At 43.5% G+C, this 23,556-nt stretch overlaps 2 protein-coding genes across 3 annotated transcripts in view; both read right to left on the bottom strand.

The window, feature by feature from the left end:
* xpo1b (exportin 1 (CRM1 homolog, yeast) b) overlaps positions 1 to 23,556 on the bottom strand; it is an 82,545-nt gene that overhangs the window by 7,333 nt on the left and 51,656 nt on the right. For both annotated transcript variants that reach the window (XM_060934811.1, XM_060934812.1), the window contains 4 exons: positions 13,370 to 13,553; positions 2,169 to 2,275; positions 1,672 to 1,866; positions 151 to 319 (listed from right to left, as the gene is read on the bottom strand). In XM_060934811.1, coding sequence (XP_060790794.1) covers positions 151 to 319; positions 1,672 to 1,866; positions 2,169 to 2,275; positions 13,370 to 13,553 — 655 coding nt within the window. The remainder of the gene's footprint in view (positions 1 to 150; positions 320 to 1,671; positions 1,867 to 2,168; positions 2,276 to 13,369; positions 13,554 to 23,556) is intronic.
* Positions 1 to 23,556, bottom strand: part of LOC132894679 (zinc finger protein 260-like) — a 414,543-nt gene that overhangs the window by 355,359 nt on the left and 35,628 nt on the right. The window lies entirely within an intron of this gene.

Genomic DNA, 23,556 nt, shown 5'->3' with positions numbered 1-23,556 from the left:
ATTAGCACAAACAAGGGATGGACACGAACACTCATAATACAAGATTAACGGGACTAAACTTCGAGGACATGGTGCCATAATGTCTTCCCAAGAGAACACACACAGTACACTGTATAGAGTCACTGCAGTCAGTACTGTGGGGTTTCTCACCAGTGTCAGCCACATTTCTCATGGTGTGCTTAAAGGCCCAGATGATGGAGTCCAGCACCAGTTTGAACTGTGCTGGGGGAATGGCGAGGAAGGCTGGGAAGCAGTGGGAATTCACTGCCTGCAGCAGGTAGAAGAAGTGTGTGCGGTGCTCTGGATACTCCTCAAAATCCTGGACCAAAACAAAACACACCCACACACAAGACTCAGACTATGAGGGACAAAACAACTAGGAAAACTAGAATGTCAACAAGTTTCATTCTTCTTGTTACTAATTTGTACGCCTGAAATACCTTTCAAATATACTTCAAACGGGAAGGAAGCTATTGAAGAAAAACAATTTCAGACGTCTGACCCTGCTGTGACCTTGGCCCTGTTTGGATCAGTTCCAAAATCTACTCTGTTTATCTGCAGGTTGCAGTGACGTTTCCATTTCCATATAAATCCTACAAACATTCAAGAAATTCCAAGAACGAGTGGAGTGGTCGAGACTTCTCAGACGGACGCAGAGACGACACATGGACATTTGGCACCACAATGGAGACCATCTCGTGGCATCAACAGAATATGAATTTGACTGCTAGCAGAACATCAGCATTATTATTACTTTATAAATAATCACTTACAAATTGGTCTCTTTGCACCTCCACCTTCAGGTAACAATTTTCTCATCATCCCAAATGTAATCCATCACACATTTCAGAATTATTTGGTGTTTAGATGCTTTTAGTTTATCATCAGAGGTAATGTAGCTAAGAAGAAGTGTGGAGTTAATTCAATAGCCTCCAGCTCAGCCACATGCAAAATAAATGCCTAAAATATCAATTAGCTCAGTAACCCTATTTACACAATCAATCCCATAAAATACCTAAAAAACCACGTCATCAATCTATGACCACGTTTTCCGCATCCAATTCAGTACTGACAGACAATTCCGCCTCCAGCTTGAGGCTACAGCTATACTGCTTGCGTGGCTCCAACACGAACAACCTAACCAAGCCAGGTCTGATGTGGAGCAACACCAAACTATGCTGAGAAAACGTGATTCTAGATTTAAGACGTATTTGACTGGAGAAAGATTATGACTTGGAGATCATGGCCCTTCCCCCTCCCCCTTTTTAAGCTCCATGTTGTCCTTTGGTCCATTTCTAAAATAACAAGGAGTGTACCAAGAGGAAAGCCGCATTGTCAGGAACCATAAAGTCTATTTATGATCAACTCAAAGCGGTAATGATTTTGGAATTAGTCTCATAACTTTAGAGTAAAACTGTAAACATCAGACACCTGTCGGCAAACACGTCTCGGCTTATTGACGACTGCTGCACAACGGACAAAAACAAAAACTGTTTTGTGCCAAACTATTGCTTCAAGTCTTGTAAAGTCTTGTTGTGCAAGTTTTTAGAAAAGATTTAATTTTTCTTGACTTTCCACACGGCTGTGGACTGTTTGCATGTTGGGGTGAGAAAAAAAAATCCAAAATCAAATCCAGTGTAGAACAGTGTCTGAAATAAAGCAAGGTCTTACTTTGTTGATCATGTTCAGCGTGCATTCAAAGACAGCATCGAAGATCTGCGGAATCTCAGTTGTGATGTGGCCGCCCAATTTGTTTACGATGGTCGCCATGGTGCTGAGCACTTCCGGCTCTCTGGCTGCTGGAACGTTCCGCTGGTAATCTATCAGGACGGCGTCCAGTAAAGGTGGAACAAAGTTCTCCCCGACCTGAGAAAACACACACAGAGGCTTAAAGGATGAGGAAAAGAACGGGGGAGAGCCATCGTGTGTGTGTGTGGTGACAGATTATCTTAACAGGTTCAGAGTGACTTACACCTGAATTAGGTACAGCTTCATCAGAACACACACGTGACACGTTAAAAGGTGTATTGATCAGAAGTGTGTTTGTGGAAAAGGAACGTGTAAAAAGTGTAGGGTACCATGGCTCCCTGTGTGTACATGCACGTGTACACACACACACACACACACACACACACACACACACACACACACACACGTGTGCATCTTACCATCTGTGGGTCATTGGAACGGCTGACCCAGCCTGAGATGAGTTTAAGAGTTTCTCTCTTCACCGTGCGCATGCTTCTGATTAGAGGCTGTTTCGTCACCATCTCACCTGTGTGCACACACACAAAAAGGCATCACACACAAGCAAGTTCACAAAAATAAACACAGGAAACAGAAATTTTCCTTACAAAAGGAGGGAGAGGAAAAAAAATCTCCAAACTCGACTGTCAATCCAGTGGGTCTTCAAGGTGATTGTCAAGGAGCGAGCTGTGATTCTCACGCAGCACACGGGCAGCCGTTTACCGGCACTTTACCATCAACTGACCCGTCACTAGTGTATTGCTATTTTCCTTGTCCATACTGCTTGCATTGTTCAATATAACTGGTTTTATAAGTCCTGCTGGTCATTAAATCACTGTTTGCCATAACTTCATTTTCATGCATTTAACAGTGCTGTGGGGAGAGCGGGGAAAGAGCTAGCAGCAGTTTTGGACAGCAAATGTGTTTGTCATGTCTTGTTCAAAATGCTCATTGTCATTTACATCTCTCATCTGTGTTAACTCTGTCTAATATCAAGAAATGCAAACGTACACACGGGATATGAAAAACACTCATATTTATTGGGTAAAACTTTGTAATTACATTTCTGTATTCAGTTTACTCACCACCATTCAAACTGTGCTACTTCCTGGTTTACATGGGGAACCCGAGGGACTGAACCACTCAGGTCAAATAGAGGGGTTTCACGGGTGGATGGTGGGTTGAACCATTTTGACAGGGGTGTTTTAAGGTTTATTACTTAAACGGTGTTTTTATCTGCACATAAGGTATTTTGATGGGAGAAAACGGTTTTGAGATTTTGTTTATTATGTATGTTTCTTTGAGTTGTTATTTTGTAATAAATGTTCATCTCATCTCATTATCTGTAGCCGCTTTATCCTGTTCTACAGGGTCGCAGGCGAGCTGGAGCCTATCCCAGCTGACTACGGGTGAAAGGCGGGGTACACCCTGGACAAGTCGCCAGGTCATCACAGGGCTGCACATAGACACAGACAACCATTCACACTCACATTCACACCTACGCTCAATTTAGAGTCACCAGTTAACCTAACCTGCATGTCTTTGGACTGTGGGGGAAACCGGAGCACCCGGAGGAAACCCACGCGGACACAGGGAGAACATGCAAACTCCGCACAGAAAGGCCCTCGCCGGCCACGGGGCTCGAACCCGGACCTTCTTGCTGTGAGGCGACAGCGCTAACCACTACACCACCGTGCCGCCCCATAATAAATGTTATTTAGTTAATTGATTACTTTTGGCAATGGGGTTGCCTAGTGGGTGGGGCTACAGCTAGCCTTAGGCTGTATTGGGCCCCAGGGCCTCAGTGTGTCAGTGATTGTGGTTAGGGGTCGACCGATAATTGGCCTGACCGATATATCGGGCCGATATTCTGCATTTTTAGGGTTATTGGTATCGGCCATGATTTCCACCGATATGCCGATAACATGCCTTTTTGCAGCCATTTCGTTCCTAACGCGACTGTCACTGCACGTCCTTTCCTGCACTCGCCTCTCTGAGTTCAAGAACACGGTCCCACCCACCACAACATCTGATTTGTTTGGCACAAGAGATGTAGCCAATCAACACGCATAGCTAACTGCTGTGAACTGTTTCAAGGCGGCCGTATGGGCACTCGGGCAGAAGCAGACTCGTGCTCAAAAAGCGCATTGCATTTGTATATGTTAGGTAACTTTATAAAGCGCTATTGGGACATTTAAATAAGCCAGGTGTGATATGGTGCTAGCAGGCTGTGTAATACTGTAGGGAGTTTGTCAGGACGCTTGTTGTGGGCTCAGTAATTAATTGTGTCGTGGATGCACACTTGCTTGGATAAACGGTAATGAACGAAATACATCAATTAAACTCTTGACTTAAATGTTCTTATGCTACTTCACATTGCGCTGTAATGTACTCCACTAGTATTTATAATTCTTGCGCAAGTGATTCTCCTCGCTAGTGCTTCTGATTCGGAAAGCGATATACTCTTAAAGGAGCAGCCGCTCCTTTTAACCAGAGCTTTTAACATGCAGAGCAACTGCGCTTCCTTCACTACAGTATAATCCTAAATTGGGAATATTAGGCTTGGGCATTAAAAGCATTAGAATGTAGACGGTTACTTGTTAAGTTGTTACATAATAGGGAGCGATAGCCGACTTTGATTTTACTTTTTAAAAAGTGCTGCAGGCAGCTCCCTACACTTGATTTGTTATTTAAAAACTACTTGAAGTTGGTAAGTCTTACTTAGTTCTTAGTGTAAAAGAATCCAGAGTGTATTTTCATTTATTTTCCACTGAAAATGGTGAGCTGTAATATAGTAGGGAGTGATTAATTTTTTTATTGGTGAATATTTATTTTATTATTATTTTATTTCTCATTTTATTCTAACTAATGTTTGACTTTATTGTACAAATGCTGCTGGCATCTCCCTGCACAAAATTTCATGTTCAATTTTACAATTAAACATACATTTCATGGATATGAAGGTCTGTGTCAGTGTGTGCTATGTTTAATTTCATGTGAATTATAATGTTTACATTTATCGGTTGCACATATCGGTTATCGGCATCCCAATTCCATAATAATTGGTATCGGCCCTGAAAAAAACATATCGGTCGATCCCTAATTGTGGTGCAGGTAACATGGCTGATTGAAACGTGTTGAGAGTTTTGTGCAGGGTCTAGAAAGACATAGCCTGGCAAACTTATGCCCATTTTGTTTTGGAACAGTTTTTGTTTTGGGGCGATTATTTGCACTGTAAATATTTGCACAATTTTAAAGGGAAAAGAGAAGAAGAAGGAAAATAAAGGAATGTTTTTATCCGAAAATGCTTTTGGCCTCCTCTGTCTACACCGCCACTGACTATCCTGTCAAAGTGATAATTTCTTGAGAATAGACACTTCATGGGCTCTTCAAGGCTCTCTCTCCATCCATCTCTCCACCCCCCCCAATCTATCTATAGTACACACACACACACACACACACACACACACACACACACACACACACACACACACACACTAAAGTCTCTCACGTAGCGTACTTTAAGCACCAGGCAACCACTCTTTCTTCTCCCAGCAAATATCACTTCATACAGTATTAATCTCACCAGCAAGGATACAGACAAAAATGCTTGAAAGAAAACAAACAAACAAACAAACAAACAAACAAACAGGCAAGCAAACAAAAACTAAATCTTAAAAGCAGTCGTGTAATGAACCATAGCTGTGCTGTGATCCATACGGTACAGAGCAGCATGCATGTGAACCACAGAATAATTGCAAAGTTTAGTCACAGCATAGTGCGGTCAACAAATATTCTAAATTCAAATTAAAAAAATTAAAACACCACAAATACACACGATTGTGAAAATTAATATTTGATTGTTGGGCAGGGGGTGGTGGTGGTGACATCTGCCCTGCAAGTTTTCACCTGGAAGCAAATTTTCTTTTCAGATAACCAGGGGAAACACATGAATATTCATGAGGAACGTACTACCTGGTCAGTTAGAGTTAGGGCCTGAAGGCATTCACCAGCAAAACAGGCAGCCTTTTCCCCACAAATATTGATGAGATTTTCCCCATCCTGTGAAAAGAAAATTCACGGACCAGGCCACTGCACTTCATGACGACTGGCTAACTGTACAGTCACTTCACAACGTTACAGTCACTCTGATAGCAAGACGCTGCCTCGCTGTGCCTGGTACTTCAGTTCCTAGTGAGAGGGTGTTCTCCACAGCAGGGGATATCGCGATTGCAATGAGGTCTACCATCTCCCCAGAAAACGTACGCATCCTCATCATTTTTGAAAAGAATGTGAAGTTTTAAACTCAGGCCTACTTTGTTTCATTTCTTCCCCCACCACGTGGACAAAGGCTATCCCCCCCCCCATTTGCTCTGGTTCAAAAGAAGAAGGGATCCATCATGCCTCATATTGTACTTCACTGTTGAATATTTTATTTTTGGATGTAATTTAAACATTGAAAATCTTGAATACTGTACCCATCTAAGACCACGGGCACAGGTTCCCTTGAACTCTTTATGCAGTAAATGGAAAGCCAAGTTATATGGGTCTTTCCCTCCCTTGTTTTTTGCATGCTGATATGTGTGTGTGTGTGTGTGTGTGTGTGTGTGTGTGTGTGTGTGTGTGTGTGATTATGGTAAAGTAATGCTGTCCTAGAAGAGGGGCAGTCTGGTTCAGCATGCACATAACCCAACAAACTATATGTACACGTTCACTTGCCCTTTCCACGTATCTCTCTCTCACACACACACACACACACACACACACACACACACACACACACACACACACACACACAATGCTCGAAAAACCTCCTGTCCGATACGACTAAAGTCTGTGCAAGGTCAAGTAAAACTTTAATGGTAATCATCCGATCGGATGACAAAAGTTAGTCGCTAAGAGAGCAGGGAACCAGTCTAAAGTAGCTCGTCTCGTTTCACAGGAAATGCATTAAAAAGTTTTATTTCATCAACACGATAATATATCAAGGCAGACAGGTCCTAGGTGACAGGCCAGACTAAGAGCAGTTCACCAAAACCCCTATGGAGAAAAATCCGAGGACCGTGACGTCGCCCGGGATGACGCAGCCGGGGCCCCACCCTGGAGCCAGGCCCGGGGTTGGGGCTCGTATGCGAGCGCTTGGTGGCCGGGCCTTTGCCCATGGGGCCCGGCCGGGCTCAGCCCGAAGAGGTGATGTGGGCCCGACCTCCTGTGGGTTCACCACCCACAGAGGTAGCAGTAGGGGACTGGTGCAATGTGGATTGGGTGGCAGTCGAAGGCAGGGGCCTCGACAACTTGATCCCCGGACACAGCGGCTGGCTGTTGGGACATGGAATGTCACTTCGCTTGTGCGGGAGGTTGAGAGGTACCGGCTAGAGATAGTCGGGCTCACCTCCACGCACAGCTTGGGCTCTGGAACCCAGCTCCTCGAGAGGGGCTGGACTCTCCACTTCTCTGGAGTCGCCCGTGGTGAGTGGCGGCGGGCTGGTGTGGGCTTGCTTATAGCTCCCCAGCTCAGCCGCCATGTGTTGGAGTTTACCCCAGTGAACGAGAGGGTCGCCTCTCTGCGCCTTCGGATTGGGGAGAGGGCTCTTGCTGTTGTTTGTGCCTACGGCCCAAATAGCAGTATAGAGTATCCGGCCTTCTTGGAGTCCCTGGGAGAGGTACTGAGGGGTGCTCAGACTGGGGACTCCATTGTGTTACTGGGGGACTTCAATGCTCACGTGAGAGATGACAGTGACACCTGGAGGGGCGTGGTTGGGAGGAACGGCCTCCCCGATCTGAACCCGAGTGGTGTTTTGTTATTGGACTTCTGTGCTAGTCACGGTTTGTCCATAACGAACACCATGTTCGAGCATAGGGGTGTCCATAAGTGCACGTGGCACCAGGACACCTTAGGTCGGAGGTCAATGATAGACTTTGTAGTCGTTTCATCTGATCTCCGGCCCTATGCCTTGGACACTCGGGTGAAGAGAGGGGCTGAGCTGTCAACTGATCACCACCTGGTGGTGAGTTGGATCCGCTGGCGGAGGAGGAAGCTGGACAGACCTGGCAGGCCCAAACGTATGGTGAGGGTCTGCTGGGAACGTCTGGCCGAGCACTCTGTTGGGGAGGTCTTTAACTCCCACCTCCGGGAGAGCTTTTCCCAGCTTCCGAGGGAGGCGGGGGACATTGAGTCTGAGTGGACCATGTTCTCTACCTCCATTGTGGACGCAGCTGTTCGGAGCTGTGGCCGCAAGGTCTCCGGTGCCTGTCGTGGCGGCAATCCCCGAACTCGGTGGTGGACACCAGAAGTAAGGGATGCCGTCAAGCTGAAGAAGGAGTCTTATCGGGCCATGTTAACCTCCAGGACTCCCGAGGCAGCTGACGGGTATCGGCAGGCCAGGCGTGCTGCAGCTCGGGCAGTTGCGGAGGCAAAAACTCGGAACTGGGAGGAGTTCGGGGAGGCCATGGAGAAGGACTATCGGTCGGCCTTGAAGAAATTCTGGCAAACCGTCCGGCACCTCAGGAGGGGGAAGCAGTACTCTGCCAACACTGTTTACAGTGCGGGTGGGGAGCTGTTGACCTCGACTGGGGACATTGTCGGGCGGTGGAAGGAATACTTTGAGGATCTCCTCAATCCCACCGTCATGTCTTCCACTGAGGAGACTGAGGCTGATGACTCAGAGGTGGACTCGTCCATTACCCAAGCCGAAGTCACTGAGGTGGTTTGCAAGCTCCTCGGTGGCAAGGCACCGGGGGTGGATGAGATCCACCCTGAGTATCTCAAGTCTCTGGATGTTGTGGGGCTGTCTTGGTTGACACGCCTCTGCAACATCGCGTGGCGGTCAGGGACAGTGCCTCTGGAGTGGCAGACTGGGGTGGTGGTCCCTCTTTTTAAGAAAGGGGACCGGAGAGTGTGCTCCAATCACACTTCTCAGCCTCCCAGGGAAGGTTTACTCCAGGGTACTGGAGAGGAGAATTCGACCAATAGTCGAACCTCGGATCCAGGAGGAACAATGCGGTTTTCGTCCTGGTCGCGGAACACTGGACCAGCTCTATACCCTTCATAGGGTGCTCGAGGGTTCATGGGAGTTTGCCCAACCAGTCCACATGTGCTTTGTGGATCTGGAGAAGGCATTCGACCGTGTCCCCCGTAGTATTCTGTGGGGGGTGCTTCGGGAGTATGGGGTTCGGGGCTCTTTGCTAAGGGCTGTCCGGTCCCTGTACGAACGGAGCAGGAGTCTGGTTCGCATTGCCGGCAGTAAGTCAGACCTGTTCCCAGTGCATGTTGGACTCCGGCAGGGCTGCCCTTTGTCACCGGTTCTGTTCATAATTTTTATGGACAGAATTTCTAGGCGCAGCCAGGGGCCAGAAGGAATCCTGTTTGGGAACCACAGGATTTCATCTCTGCTTTTTGCGGATGTTGTCCTGTTGGCTTCTTCAAACCAGGACCTTCAGCATGCACTGGGGCGGTTTGCAGTCGAGTGTGAAGCGGCTGGGATGAGAATCAGCACCTCCAAGTCCGAGGCCATGGTTCTTGACCGGAAAAGGGTGGCTTGCCCTCTCCAGGTTGGTGGAGAAGTTCTGCCTCAAGTGGAGGAGTTTAAGTATCTCGGGATCTTGTTCACAAGTGAGGGAAGGATGGAGCGTGAGATCGACAGGCGGATCGGTGCAGCCTCCGCAGTGATGCGGTCGCTTTACCGGTCCGTTGTGGTGAAGAAGGAGCTGAGCCAAAAGGCGAAGCTCTCAATTTACCGGTCGATCTACGTTCCGACTCTCACCTATGGTCATGAGCTTTGGGTAATGACCGAAAGGACAAGATCGCGGATACAAGCAGCCGAAATGAGTTTCCTTCGCAGGGTGGCTGGGCGCTCCCTTAGAGATAGGGTGAGAAGCACAGTCACTCGGGAGGAGCTCGGAGTAGAGCCGCTGCTGCTCCACATCGAGAGGAATCAGCTGAGGTGGCTCGGGCATCTTTTTCGGATGCCTCCTGGACGCCTCCCTGGGGAGGTGTTCCAGGCATGTCCCCCCGGGAGGAGGCCCCGGGGAAGACCCAGGACACGCTGGAGGGACTATGTCTCTCGGCTGGCCTGGGAACGCCTCGGTGTTCTTCCCGAGGAGCTGGCCGAGGTGTCTGGGGAAAGGGAAGTTTGGGCTTCCCTACTTAGACTGCTGCCTCCGCGACCCGGTCCCGGATAAAGCGGAAGAAGATGAGACGAGACGATAATATATAAAAGTACAAACATATTTTGAGGAAATCATTCAAATTTCCTTGGTTTTGTTTATAATTTGTTGAAGTATGCGTGTGTTCGAGTGTACAGGAAAAGCTCGGCCCAGAGGGGTTCACGCAATGATGTAATTATACCGATTGGCTAAGGGCGATGAGGGTCAAGGCCATCGTGTGCCAGCAGCATGGTTGAAATGGGCAGGTGTCAAACTTGGAACTTTTACAGTCTATCACGATTGGAGTTAATAATAAATAATATCACTGAATAATGTTCCTTACCTATATTAAAAATCCATATAAAATCATATATATGATTTTTTTTAATTGTTTTTGATGGTTTTATATATTTCATAACGAGATCATTTTTATTTTCTAAATATTTATCAGCGTACTGCCATTGTGGCATGGCAACCTGTGATTGGTGGACAGCTGACAAAGGTTGTCTCCCATTGGTTGTAAATCATGACATAAAAATTGTAAACACATACGGGACCCGCTGATTGGCTGGTCACATACTGAAGCCAAGCGGAGATGTCCGGCGTCTGTTGCTGTTGTCCGAAGAAAACTACAGCTAAAAAAAAGTTCTACTACCGGATTACTTGGATAATCTCATTCAGAAAGAAGTGAAGGATAGATATGCATGGAGATTAGTTTATTAGCGGTTCTGATCTGTACAAAATTCCTCGAAATGACTGGAGTGATGGTGCAGAAATCCAGTACTACTTTATCTACAGACTTTTTCCCGACATCAGCTTTTGGGAACAGAATGTTGCAAAAGCCAAAGCATTTACTCTCAAAGGGCTCCGACCTAAACTGTGGGCTAGATCTTATCCCCACCCCTCCATGTCTCAGCAACCCCAAGGACATGTAGTTACAGAGCTATCTGCACTCTGTCATTTATACAGTGATGCTTATTATTGTTAAAACAATATCTGAAGTGTTATTTGTAAAATGGTACAATAATTACAAACACTAACAATCAGCACATTCCAGTTGTAGCTGTAGTCATATAGTCGCTATAATCATTGTTGTAATAATTTCAATAAATGGTTAGTGTTCAGTTCCCTTTTCATTTACCGTAAATCCTCTAATATAGGCCGGGGCCTTTATTTCACTCAAGTGCATCTTGGTCCAGGCCATTATTGGAAGGAGGCCAGAATTAGAGGCAGGCCTCTATTTCTATTTGAGCAAAACAGACTACCAGTGGAATGAATAAAAACGAGATTTTGTGTCTATTTGAACCTATAAAATAGGTTCATTTATTGAAAAAGTACAGTTACCATAACGGTATACAGAACATTATCAACAAATACCGGTAATTCAGACATCCTTTCCAGCAGCTGCAATTTTTCTGTACGGCAATACGAAAAAAAAAGACAACACAGGCTGCAATCTTGGCCAAACCGACTTGCAAAACAAAGTTTTGAAAAAATGGGATAAAAAGTTAACAGAAACTGTTCTGCCTGTTCCTGAACTGTAAGGTACGCACTAGCGGTGTAATCCCCCCCCCCCCCCCCCCCAAAAAAAAACCGCTTGCGTGCTGCAGTTTCTATGAAGAGTCGATCTATAGGCTTATACACAAAACAACGATAGAACTTTAACTTGAAATTGAACAATAGCCTTCCATGAACACAGGCTGATATTTGAACAACATATGTGAACTACACACGACAATAAACAATAAACTCTTTATAGCCTCGATTAGAATCTAGTGAACTTGCTCAGCACTGCCGCACGCACGACTCTGACACGCACTGTAGCGCAACGTGGGGTACATAGACTCGCTGAAAAACTCCTCGGGTATTTTTCTGAGTTTACCGAAAATCAGAGTAGAAGGAGCCACCCACCCTCTGTCTGGTTTGAAGCGGTTCTGTAGGACATTGAGCTTTACAGAGTCCGGTGCACATTTTAAGGCATCTGGTTGAAGTTTACCCATGTCTGATAAATCTGATGTCAGTGATAGCGGGCTGACTCGTGGCTCATTAGTAAAGCTATCTGATGGCTCATTTGTCAGCAAGGTGGAGCAACCATCTACTTCTGATCGTAAGGGACATGGGGAGATGTAGGTGTTCTTATATGAAATTCACTGGATGTATGGCTAGTTTCAAACTCAGAGGTAGATGAAGGCAATTCCCTCAAAGGAACTGAGCTCGCATCCAGCTGCAGCGTACTGCTGCTAGGCTGCGGAGGAGTGGAAGCTGCCGGTGCCGTGTTAGTAGCTGATACTGGAGAGGACTGGCAAGCAGATGACACCCCTGGATCACTGCTTTTGGACTTTTTCGTAAAAGTCTGAAACAAGCTCGTTTGTTTCAGGGTTCGTTTACTCATTTTTGACTCGCTTCTCAATAAATTCTCGCACAAGCTCTGACTACTGACGATTGTCTGTCTCCGTTTCTCAGAACTGGAGAGAATCTCAGTGGTGCAAGAAAAGTATATCTGCATTGACCAATGAGCTTTCTTGGTCACGCACACCCCGCCCACTCCTGAAGCACACAAATGCGCCGGCACACACACGTCTCTCTCTCTCTCTCAAATTATGTTACATTGCCAAAGCATTCAGGTAACAATTATAATTTAAAAAAAATATCTCTCTCCCCAAGGTACGCCTAGTGCGTACGGCCATACGCCTGGCGGCGCCACTGATCACAATTGTCTTTCAGATCGGAACGATTGTGTAAGGCCACTATGATCTCAGAAACATCGTTGGTTATAGCCCCGGCCTGTATTAGAGTCCGGCCATTATTTACCTCCTCCGACAGCGAGACCGGCCAATATTAGAGTCCCGGCCAGTAATGGAATACAGGCCAGTATTAGAGGATTTACTGTATTCTCGAGTCAAAAGGCACAGCTGAGTCACACAGGTTGATCAGTGTGTAACACACAATAACAATTTTATCCAAAATAGTTTTTCCTGCCTGAGTCAATTTTATTTCCATTTCACATGCGTGCAGCTGTTGTAAAGTTGTGTGTGTGTGTAGAACTCTCTCGAACTGTAGGTTCATTACTACACTCTGGTTCCACGGTGACATTTTGCACAAGACTGTGTTCCTTTGATAACAGAAACAAAGCTCCATCATTATTATTATTATTATTATTATTTTGTTCTAATCCAAAACTCTCCACAGCTTAATATGCCCTAAATTATTCATTCCTCTGCTACTAGAACTTCTTTCTTTCTGAATGTGTCTGCATATACTGATGTTGTGGTTTTGTGGATTTATGATAATTATGCTGCTTCACCTATAAATAAATAAATAAATAAATAAATAATAAACTGCATTCTGTCCTCTCCAAAATAAAATAAAGCTCTGGGCAAGTGGAATAGTTTTTCGGGCGAGTATGTTTTGGGTGCTGCTTGCCCATTGGGTGAGTAAGGCTGGGAGATTTTCTCCAGGCCCACACACACACACTTACCGTTGGTCTGGATAGCTGCAGAGATGTTCTCACTGAGGCACTTATAGACATTGAGCATATCCAGGTAGATGCGTCCCAGCTGAATGACGAACGGGTGACCCACAGCCTTGCATGCCCTTACATTGGTCTTCAGGATGCTTCCCAGCTGTTTCACAGTCTCTGGGTCCTTCAGGATATCCACATTCTGCATAAAGAGAAGAAGAGAGTACAACTGGAGCTCTAATACTCCCCAGATACAGGCTTGCAAGTACCAGTGACTGCTAGAATTAAAAAAATAAATAAATAATACTGTGAATCCCACAACCTGCTGTACTACACACATCAGCTGACACTTTTTTTTTTTTACTACTCAGATTAGCTAACTTGTACAGAGGATAATTTATTTGCACTGATTTTGTCAGGAACACGGGCTTGTATAAACACTGAGGAAACTGACAAAGTACAGCACAAAACTCTTGTGCTAGTAAAACATGCAGTTACCTCTTAGTTAAGCACATCGGCCCTTCATGGGAATTTAAATACTCACTAATTCACTATTCCCTACTCACTATATAGGAAATTCTATATAGAGGACAATATAGTGAGCTCACTGGTAAAATGAAAAAAAAAACACTTTTGGACACCGCGCCGTTATTTACGTCATGACTGTCACACAATTCAAATGTGCCACATCAGTTGGCTAGTGGATTTTCAAATGTCATAGAAAACCCATGAACGAACGAACAAACAAACAAACAAAAACAAACAAACCACACATGTACAGTGGTGCTTGAAAGTTTGTGAACCCTTTAGAATTTTCTATATTTCTGCATAAATATGACCTAAAACATCATCAGATTTTCACACAAGTCCTAAAAGTAGATAAAGAGAACCCAGTTAAACAAATGAGACAAAAATATTATACTTGGGCTCCTGAGCAGTTAATGGAGTAGGACGTGAGTTTGAGGGCTCCTGCCGATTTCGAGTTAAATTGAAATTAATCTGCGCTTTTTGGTCACAAAATTTGTCTAGTCTCACTTCGTTTCATTTTTTATTTGCAACATTAATTTTGGACGACGGTAAAATGGCCGGGAAGAGCGTAAAAACTCGCAACACTATTCAGACACAACTGAGGCCTAGCCCGCAAGCTTCGACCACACCCTCGAGTGACCCACCCAACCCCGCCGAGTCTGTCCCGTCGCAGGCTGGCCCTGACGTCGCCGCTCTCAAGTTCGAGTTGTTGGCTTCGTTGAGGGCTGACATCGCTGATATTTTTAAGAAGGAGCTACAGGCGACTCTTGGGGATGCTTTGTCAACTATCCAGCTCGACCTGCAAACCGTGAAAGCACAGTTGGCTAAGGATAAAGCTGATACGGATGCTAATGTGGCTACACTGAAAGGTACTGTTGTGGAGATGGAGAATGTACTCTCCGAGTGTACCGACGACATCGTCCAGATGAAAAGCGCCATCGAGTACCTCACTGCTAACGTAGCCAAGCTGGAAGATAAGTGTGAGGATTTGGAGTCTAGGTCACGACGTAACAACGTGAGGATAATTGGAGTTCCGGAGGGCCCCGACACTTGCACCACCACTGCTGTAGCTGCCATGCTAAAGGAAGCGTTCGCGTTGGAAAAGGAGCCGCTTTTGGACCGGTCCCACCGGACTCTTCAACCTAAGCCCAAGCCCGGAGAACGACCACAAGCTATTGTGTGCAGATTTCATCATCATAGTGATTGTGTGGACATTTTACGCCGCGCGAGAGAGCTCCGTGAAATTAAAGTCCAAGGTTTGACCATCTCAGTCTTCCCAGACCACACTGCAAAGATAGCCCGGGCTCGGGCTGCATTCAACGATGTCAGGCGGCAACTTCGTGGCATTAACGGTGTTCGATATGGGTTGTTTTACCCGGCGCGGCTTCGCATCACGTTTAACGGAGTGGAGAAGGACTTTGTTTCAGCGGAGAAAGCCGGAGATTATGTCAAAAAGTTGACGGATGGGTGAGCTGTAATGACTCTTCTGTTATTTAGAATATTTTCCTTTGCTGCCATACTGCCTGTATTTCTCGTGATCTCTATGGAAACTTGACGGGATGTTTATCATTGGTATTTTGGTGGAATGTTTTCTATCGGACGAAACAACTCTTCGTGTGAGGTTTTTTTTTTTATATATATATTGTAACTGTCATTTTGCGCATGCTGTTAATCTGATTTGAAATCGGTAGGAGTTTTCGTTTTTTTTTCTCTTTTCTTATTTTACTCTTGGTTTTTTCTCTTACTCCTGTTTGTTCTGCTTACTCTCCGAGTCGTTTTCACTTTGTTGTGGACAACCTTTTGTCACTTTGGGGAACACCGCTGTCTCTTTTGTTCTGGGGTTATGTGGAGACTTTGGGTGTATGTGTGTTTAGGGGTGTGTTGGGGGGAGGGTGTCCCACCACGGCTTGTTATGACTATCTGTATTTTTTTTTCTTTATTTACTTAAATGGTTAACCACAATAAATCAGGCACATCTCTCAGATTTATTACTTGGAATGTCAGAGGCATGGGTAATCCTGTTAAGAGATCTAAGGTTTTTACACACTTGAAACGTTTAAACTTTGATATAGTATTTTTACAGGAGACTCACCTTCAGGTTAAGGACCATCACAGACTACATTGCCCTTGGGTGAGTCAGGTCTTCCACTCAAACTTTAACTCAAAAGCAAGAGGAGTCGCCATCTTATTTAGCAAAAAAGTACAGTTTACATCCACTAATGTCATTGCTGATAAGAATGGCCGTTACCTCATAGTTGCCGGAACGTTAATGCAAAAAAAGGTTTTGTTGGTAAATGTGTATGCACCAAACTTTGATGATGTTGAATTTGCTAATAGATTATTAAGCAACCTCCCCTTTTTAAATACTCACCTGTTGATTTTCGGTGGGGATTTAAATTGCGTGTTTGACCCAAAGTTGGATCGGTCTAACCCCCGTAATCTGGCTCAATCTGCTATGGCTAAAACATTCTTTGATTTTATGAGGCAGAACGGTCTTGTTGACCCATGGAGATCTCGTAACCTCTCCATTAAAAAATTCTCCTTTTTCTCTCAGGTGCATCAATCGTATTCAAGGATTGATTATTTTTTTATAGATAGCACTCTTAATTCATGTGTAGTTTCCTCTGATTATTTAGGCATCGTAATATCTGACCATGCACCTTTGTTATTAGATATTCAATTATCTACTTACAGACGTAGCCCCCCACTTTGGAGATTTAACCCTCTTCTTTTGTCAGATAAGGAATTTTGTGACTTCATTTCAAATTCTATTGATGAGTTCCTTTCTTTCAATCAGAATGACTCCACTTCATGTTCATTGTTATGGGAGACATTTAAATCTTATATTAGAGGACAGATTATTTCTTATTCTGCGCTTTCCAATAAAAGGCTTAATGCTAGGCTTAAAGTACTTACTTCTGCGATTGGTGACCTTGATCAAAGATGCGGTCTGAACCCTTCTCCAGAACTTCTTAAACAGCGTTTAGATTTACAGGCAGAATTTGCTCTTATGTCAACTAAAGAGACAGAGCGCTTGTTATTACACAGCCGTAGCTCATACTATGAGCATGGTGACAAGGCCAGTCGATTACTGGCACATCAATTACGGCGACAGGCCACTTCCCGATTGATACCCAGTATTAAAAACACGACTGGTATAATTACTACAGACCCTCATGAAATTAATGCTACTTTCAAATCATTTTACTCATCATTATACAAGGCTGACTTCCCTGCAGACAATACTAGAATGAATGAATTTCTTCAGAATCTTTCTAATTCTACGATTGATTCCGATACTGCCAGACAATTGGACTCCCCTCTCTCTGTTGAGGAAGTGTCCAATTCAATTAAAGCTATGCAATCCCATAAGGCCCCTGGCCCCGACGGGTTTCCAATTGAATTCTTTAAAACATTTATTGGAAAACTGGCACCACTACTCTTATCAGTTTTCAACGAATCCTTGGAATCTGGTTCTTTACCACCAACCCTGACACAAGCCACTATAGCTCTCCTTCTTAAAAAAGATAAAGATCCAACCAGCTGTGGTTCTTACAGACCGTTATCTCTGCTTAATGCTGATGTGAAGGTGCTGGCTAAAGTAATCGCATCTCGTTTAGAGAACGTGCTCCCTTCTATTATATCTGAAGAGCAAAATGGTTTTATAATAGGACGCCAACTGTTTTTTAATACCCGTACACTTTTTAATATAATCTACTCCAAGTATTCATCTAAGCTTCCTGAGATTGTAATTTCATTAGATGCTGAAAAAGCTTTTGATAGGGTAGAGTGGGAGTACCTGTTTGCAGTTCTGAAGAAATTTGGATTCGGTGATAAATTTATTTCCTGGATTCGCCTTCTTTACTCATCCCCAAAAGCTAGTGTCCATACTAACGATATCTACTCTGATTATTTTGTCCTGGGTCGCGGATGTCGCCAAGGCTGTCCTTTGTCGCCCTTGCTCTTTGCAGTCGCTATTGAGCCTTTATCTATTATACTAAGGTCCTCCCCTTTATTTAGAGGAGTCGTTCGAAATGGGATTGAATATAAATTATCGTTGTATGCTGATGATCTGTTATTGTATGTAACTGATCCTGCAACTTCTGTCCCTCCCGTTTTAAATATTCTGGAGAACTTCAGTTCGTTTTCAGGTTACAAATTGAATTTGGAGAAAAGTGAATGTTTTCCCATTAACACTGCAGCATGTTGCCTCCAACAGTCAGACTTGCCTTTTCATTTTAATTTGGCGGGGTTCAAATACCTAGGTATAAACGTGACGCGTTCAATATCTGGCCTTGCAGCAGCTAATTTCACTCCTCTCATTTCAAAGATTACATCGGATATTCAAAGGTGGGGTAACCTACCCCTTTCGTTAATTGGCAGGATTAATGTTGTCAAAATGAATATTTTACCAAAATTCCTTTTCTTATTTCAGTCAATTCCTCTTTTTCTGCCAAAAAACTTTTTTGACTCCCTGGATAAGATAATTTCTTCTTTTATATGGGCTGGGAAATCACCTAGGGTTCGTAAATCTTTATTGCAGAGATGCAGACTTAGCGGTGGACTTGCTTTACCCAGTTTTCAATCTTATTACTGGGCTGCTCACATTCATAAACTTTGCTACTGGTTACAATCTCCTGGAACCTGCTGGTGTAAATTAGAACTACCATCTTGTAGGGGATCCTCCATAGCCGCTTTACTCTATTCTTCTTTACCTACAAAACTTTCTTTATACACTGATAACCAAGTGGTTCTGAATACACTAAAGGTCTGGTATCAATTTAGACGACACTTTAAATTCACAGCCATATCTTCTTTGGGTCCTTTAAACAACAACCACTTATTTCCTTCATCACTCTTAGACTCATCATTCTCAGGGTGGTATGACAAGGGTATCAAACAATTTAAACACTTATATGTAGATGGCGTTTTCGATAGTTTTGCCAACTTGTCATCTAATTTTGGACTCCCTGCTACTCATTTGTTTCGCTATTTTCAAATTCGTAATTTTGTTTCTAAGTGTTTCCCTAATTTTCCCTCAGTACCTCCAGAGCAACCTTGGGAAAGCTTGCTCTCACGTTCTCCACACCAGAGAGGAATGATTTCAAATATATATAACTTCATTTTGGCATTAAACAGTCAGTCAAATGACAAAATTAAGAATGCATGGGAAAGGGAACTGGGAATTCAATTAACTGGAGAGGTCTGGGAACGCGCTGTAGGTAGGATACAGTCTACTACTGCTTGTGCTCGTCTTGGACTTATCCAATTCAAAGTTTTACACAGGGTCCATTTTTCCAAGTCAAGACTTTCTGAAATGTATCCAGAAGTAGAAGATACATGTGATAAGTGCCATGGCTCTCCCTGTCACCTCAGCCATATGTTTTTTCTTTGCCCTGAGCTGTATAGTTTTTGGACAGGCTATTTTTCCATTATGTCCACTGTTCTTGGTGTAAATCTGCAGGCTTGCCCGTTGGTTGCCATTTTTGGGATTCCTGATGCCTCACTTGCACTGAATTCTATACAAAAGGATATTATTGCTTATACATCCTTACTAGCAAGACGTTCTTTACTGTTGCATTGGAAATCTGCTAAATGTCCTTCCATTTTCAGGTGGCTTAAAGACACCATGTTTTTCCTAAAACTGGAGAAAATTAAGTATACATTGAGAGGATGTACGGACAAGTTTTTTCACAAATGGCAACCCTTTATTTCATATTTCATTAACTTGGAGGTACTGCCCAACTGAGTGTGTATGTTGTACTCAGGAATGCATCGGTAACCAGTATCTTTTTTTTTTTTTGTCAGGACGAGCCGTGGGAGACGGGAGGGGCGGGGGGTGGTAGGGTAGTGTTTTTTTTTTTTTTTTTTGTTCATTGTTCTTTTGTTTTGTTTTTTTTATATATATAATTGAAGTTTTCATGTGTATGTAAGTATGTATATATTATGTATATATATTTTGGTATATTGTATGTACATATGCATATACTGGTATGTATGTGTTTAACTATAAAAAAAAAATGTAAATTGTAATTCTGTGACTGGAATTTTTCTGATTCTCTTTTTCAATAAAAAAAAAAAAAATATTATACTTGGTCATTTATTTATTGAAGAAAATGATCCAATATTACATATCTGTGAGTGGCAAAAGTATGTGACCCTTTGCTTTCAGTATCTGGTGTGACCCCCTTGTGCAGCAATAACTGCAACTAAACGTTTGCGGTAACTGTTGATCAGTCCTGCACACCGGCTTGGAGGAATTTTAGCCCGTTCCTCTGTACAGAACAGCTTCAACTCTGGGATGTTGGTGGGTTTCCTCACATGAACTGCTCGCTTCAGGTCCTTCCACAACATTTCCATTGGATTAAGGTCAGGACTTTGACTTGGCCATTCCAAAACATTCACTTTATTCTTCTTTAACCATTCTTTGGTAGAACGACTTGTGTGCTTAGGGTCATTGTCTTGCTGCATGACCCACCTTCTCTTGAGATTCAGTTCATGGACAGATGTCCTGACATTTTCCTTTAGAATTTGCTGGTATAATTCAGAATTCATTGTTCCATCAATGATGGCAAGCCGTCCTGGGCCAGATGCAGCAAAACAGGCCCAAACCATGATACTACCACCACCATGTTTCACAGATGGGATAAGGTTCTTATGCTGGAATGCAGTGTTTTCCTTTCTCCAAACATAACGCTTCTCATTTAAACCAAAAAGTTCTATTTTGGTCTCATCCGTCCACAAAACATTTGTCCAATAGCCTTCTGGCTTGTCCACATGATCTTTAGCAGACTGTAGACGAGCAGCAATGTTCTTTTTGGAGAGCAGCGACTTTCTCCTTGCAGCCCTGCTATGCACACCATTGTTGTTCAGTGTTTTCCTGATGGTGGACTCATGAACATTAACATTAGCCAATGTGAGAGAGGCCTTCAGTTGCTTAGAAGTTACCCTGGGGTCCTTTGTGACCTCGTCGACTATTACACGCCTTGCTCTTGGAGTGATCTTTGTTGGTCGACCACTCCTGGGGAGGGTAACAATGGTCTTGAGTTTCCTCCATTTGTACACAATCTGTCTGACTGTGGATTGGTGGAGTCCAAACTCTTTAGAGATGGGTTTGTAACCTTTTCCAGCCTGATGAGCATCAGTAACACTTTTTCTGAGGTCCTCAGAAATCTCCTTTGTTCATGCCATGATACACTTCCACAAACATGTGTTGTGAAGATCAGACTTTGATAGATCCCTGTTCTTTAAATAAAACAGGGTGCCCACTCACACCTGATTGTCATCCCATTGATTGAAAACACCTGACTCTAATTTCACCTTCAAATTAACTGCTAATCCTAGAGGTTCACATACTTTTGCCACTCACAGATATGTAATATTGGATCATTTTCCTCAGTAAATAAATGACCAAGTATAATATTTTTGTCTCATTTGTTTAACTGGGTTCTCTTTATCTACTTTTAGGACTTGTGTGAAAATGTGATGATGTTTTAGGTCATATTTATGCAGAAATATAGAAAATTCTAAAGGGTTCACAAACTTGCAAGCACCACTGTAAAACACATGCAGGTATTTTTGTGATGAATCCATTACACCGAGTGTATTTCCCACATTAATAAATAAAAAGTACTTTGCATCTGCGGCATCTTTCAGTTCTTTTAAATCAATGCTGAATACTTTCTTCTTTGCTGCTGCCTTTTATTAAATCAGACTTGAGGCTTTTGATTAATTCCTCACTCTGCACTGTAACTTTTATTATTGTATTTTATCTGTCTTATTCTATTTTAGCTTTTTTCTATTCTCTTACTACAGTGTTGCTTGAAAGTTTGTGAACCCTTTAGAATTTTCTGTATTTCTGCATAAATATGACCTAAAACATCATCAGATTTTCACACAAGTCCTAAAAGTAGATAAAGAGAACCCAGTTAAACAAATGAGACAAAAATATTATACTTGGTCATTTATTTATTGAGGAAAATGATCCAATATTACATATCTGTGAGTGGCAAAAGTATGTGACCCTTTGCTTTCAGTATCTGGTGTGACCCCCTTGTGCAGCAATAACTGCAACTAAACGTTTGCGGTAACTGTTGATCAGTCCTGCACACCGGCTTGGAGGAATTTTAGCCCGTTCCTCCGTACAGAACAGCTTCAACTCTGGGATGTTGGTGGGTTTCCTCACATGAACTGCTCGCTTCAGGTCCTTCCACAACATTTCGATTGGATTAAGGTCAGGACTTTGACTTGGCCATTCCAAAACATTAACTTTATTCTTCTTTAACCATTCTTTGGTAGAACGACTTGTGTGCTTAGGGTCATTGTCTTGCTGCATGACCCGCCTTCTCTTGAGATTCAGTTCATGGACAGATGTCCTGACATTTTCCTTTAGAATTCGCTGGTATAATTCAGAATTCATTGTTCCATCAATGATGGCAAGCCGTCCTGGCCCAGATGCAGCAAAACAGGCCCAAACCATGATACTACCACCACCATGTCTCACAGATGGGATAAGGTTCTTATGCTGGAATGCAGTGTTTTCCTTTCTCCAAACATAATGCTTCTCATTTAAACCAAAAAGTACTATTTTGGTCTCATCCAGCTATAAAACATTTTTCCAATAGCCTTCTGGTTTGTCCACGTGATCTTTAGCAAACTGCAGGCGAGCAGCAATGTTCTTTTTGGAGAGCAGTGGCTTTCTCCTTGCAATCCTGCCATGCACACCATTGTTGTTCAGTGTTTTCCTGATGGTGGACTCATGAACATTAACATTGGCTAATGTGAGAGAGGCCTTCAGTTGCTTAGAAATTACCCTGGGGTCCTTTGTGACCTCGTCGACTATTACACGCCTTGCTCTTGGAGTGATCTTTGTTGGTCGACCACTCCTGGGGAGGGTAACAATGGTCTTGGATTTCCTCCATTTGTACACAATCTGTCTGACTGTGGATTGGTGGAGCCCAAACTCTTTAGAGATGGTTTTGTAACCTTTTCCAGCCTGATGAGCATCAACAACGCTTTTTCTGAGGTCCTCAGAAATCTCCTTTGTTCGTGCCATGATACACTTCCACAAACGTGTTGTGAAGATCAGACTTTGATAGATCCCTGTCCTTTAAATAAAACAGGGTGCCCACTCACACCTGATTGTCATCCCATTGATTGAAAACACCTGACTCTAATTTCACCTTCAAATTAACTGCTAATCCTAGAGGTGCACATACTTTTGCCACTCACAGATATGTAATATTGGATCATTTTCCTCAATAAATAAATGACCAAGTATAATATTTTTGTCTCATTTGTTTAACTGGGTTCTCTTTATCTACTTTTAGGACTTGTGTGAAAATGTGATGATGTTTTAGGTCATATTTATGCAGAAATATAGAAAATTCTAAAGGGTTCACAAACTTGCAAGCAACACTGTATTTTTTAATTGTACTTGAATGCCTGTTTATAACGCGTTTCTTCCTCTGTCCATTCACCCCAACATACTACAATGTTACTGCCATTTCCGCACCACCTTTTTTTTTCAGCACAACTGCAATATGGGCGGCACGGTGGTGTAGTGGTTAGCACTGTCGCCTCACAGCAAGAAGGTCCGGGTTCGAGCCCCGGGGCCGGCGAGGGCCTTTCTGTGTGGAGTTTGCATGTTCTCCCCGTGTCCGCGTGGGTTTCCTCCG

This window comes from Neoarius graeffei, chromosome 11, assembly GCF_027579695.1.
Source record: "Neoarius graeffei isolate fNeoGra1 chromosome 11, fNeoGra1.pri, whole genome shotgun sequence".
NCBI lineage: Eukaryota > Metazoa > Chordata > Actinopteri > Siluriformes > Ariidae > Neoarius > Neoarius graeffei.
Note: the sequence above shows the minus strand (reverse complement) of the source record. Positions and strands in the feature narration are given on the sequence as shown.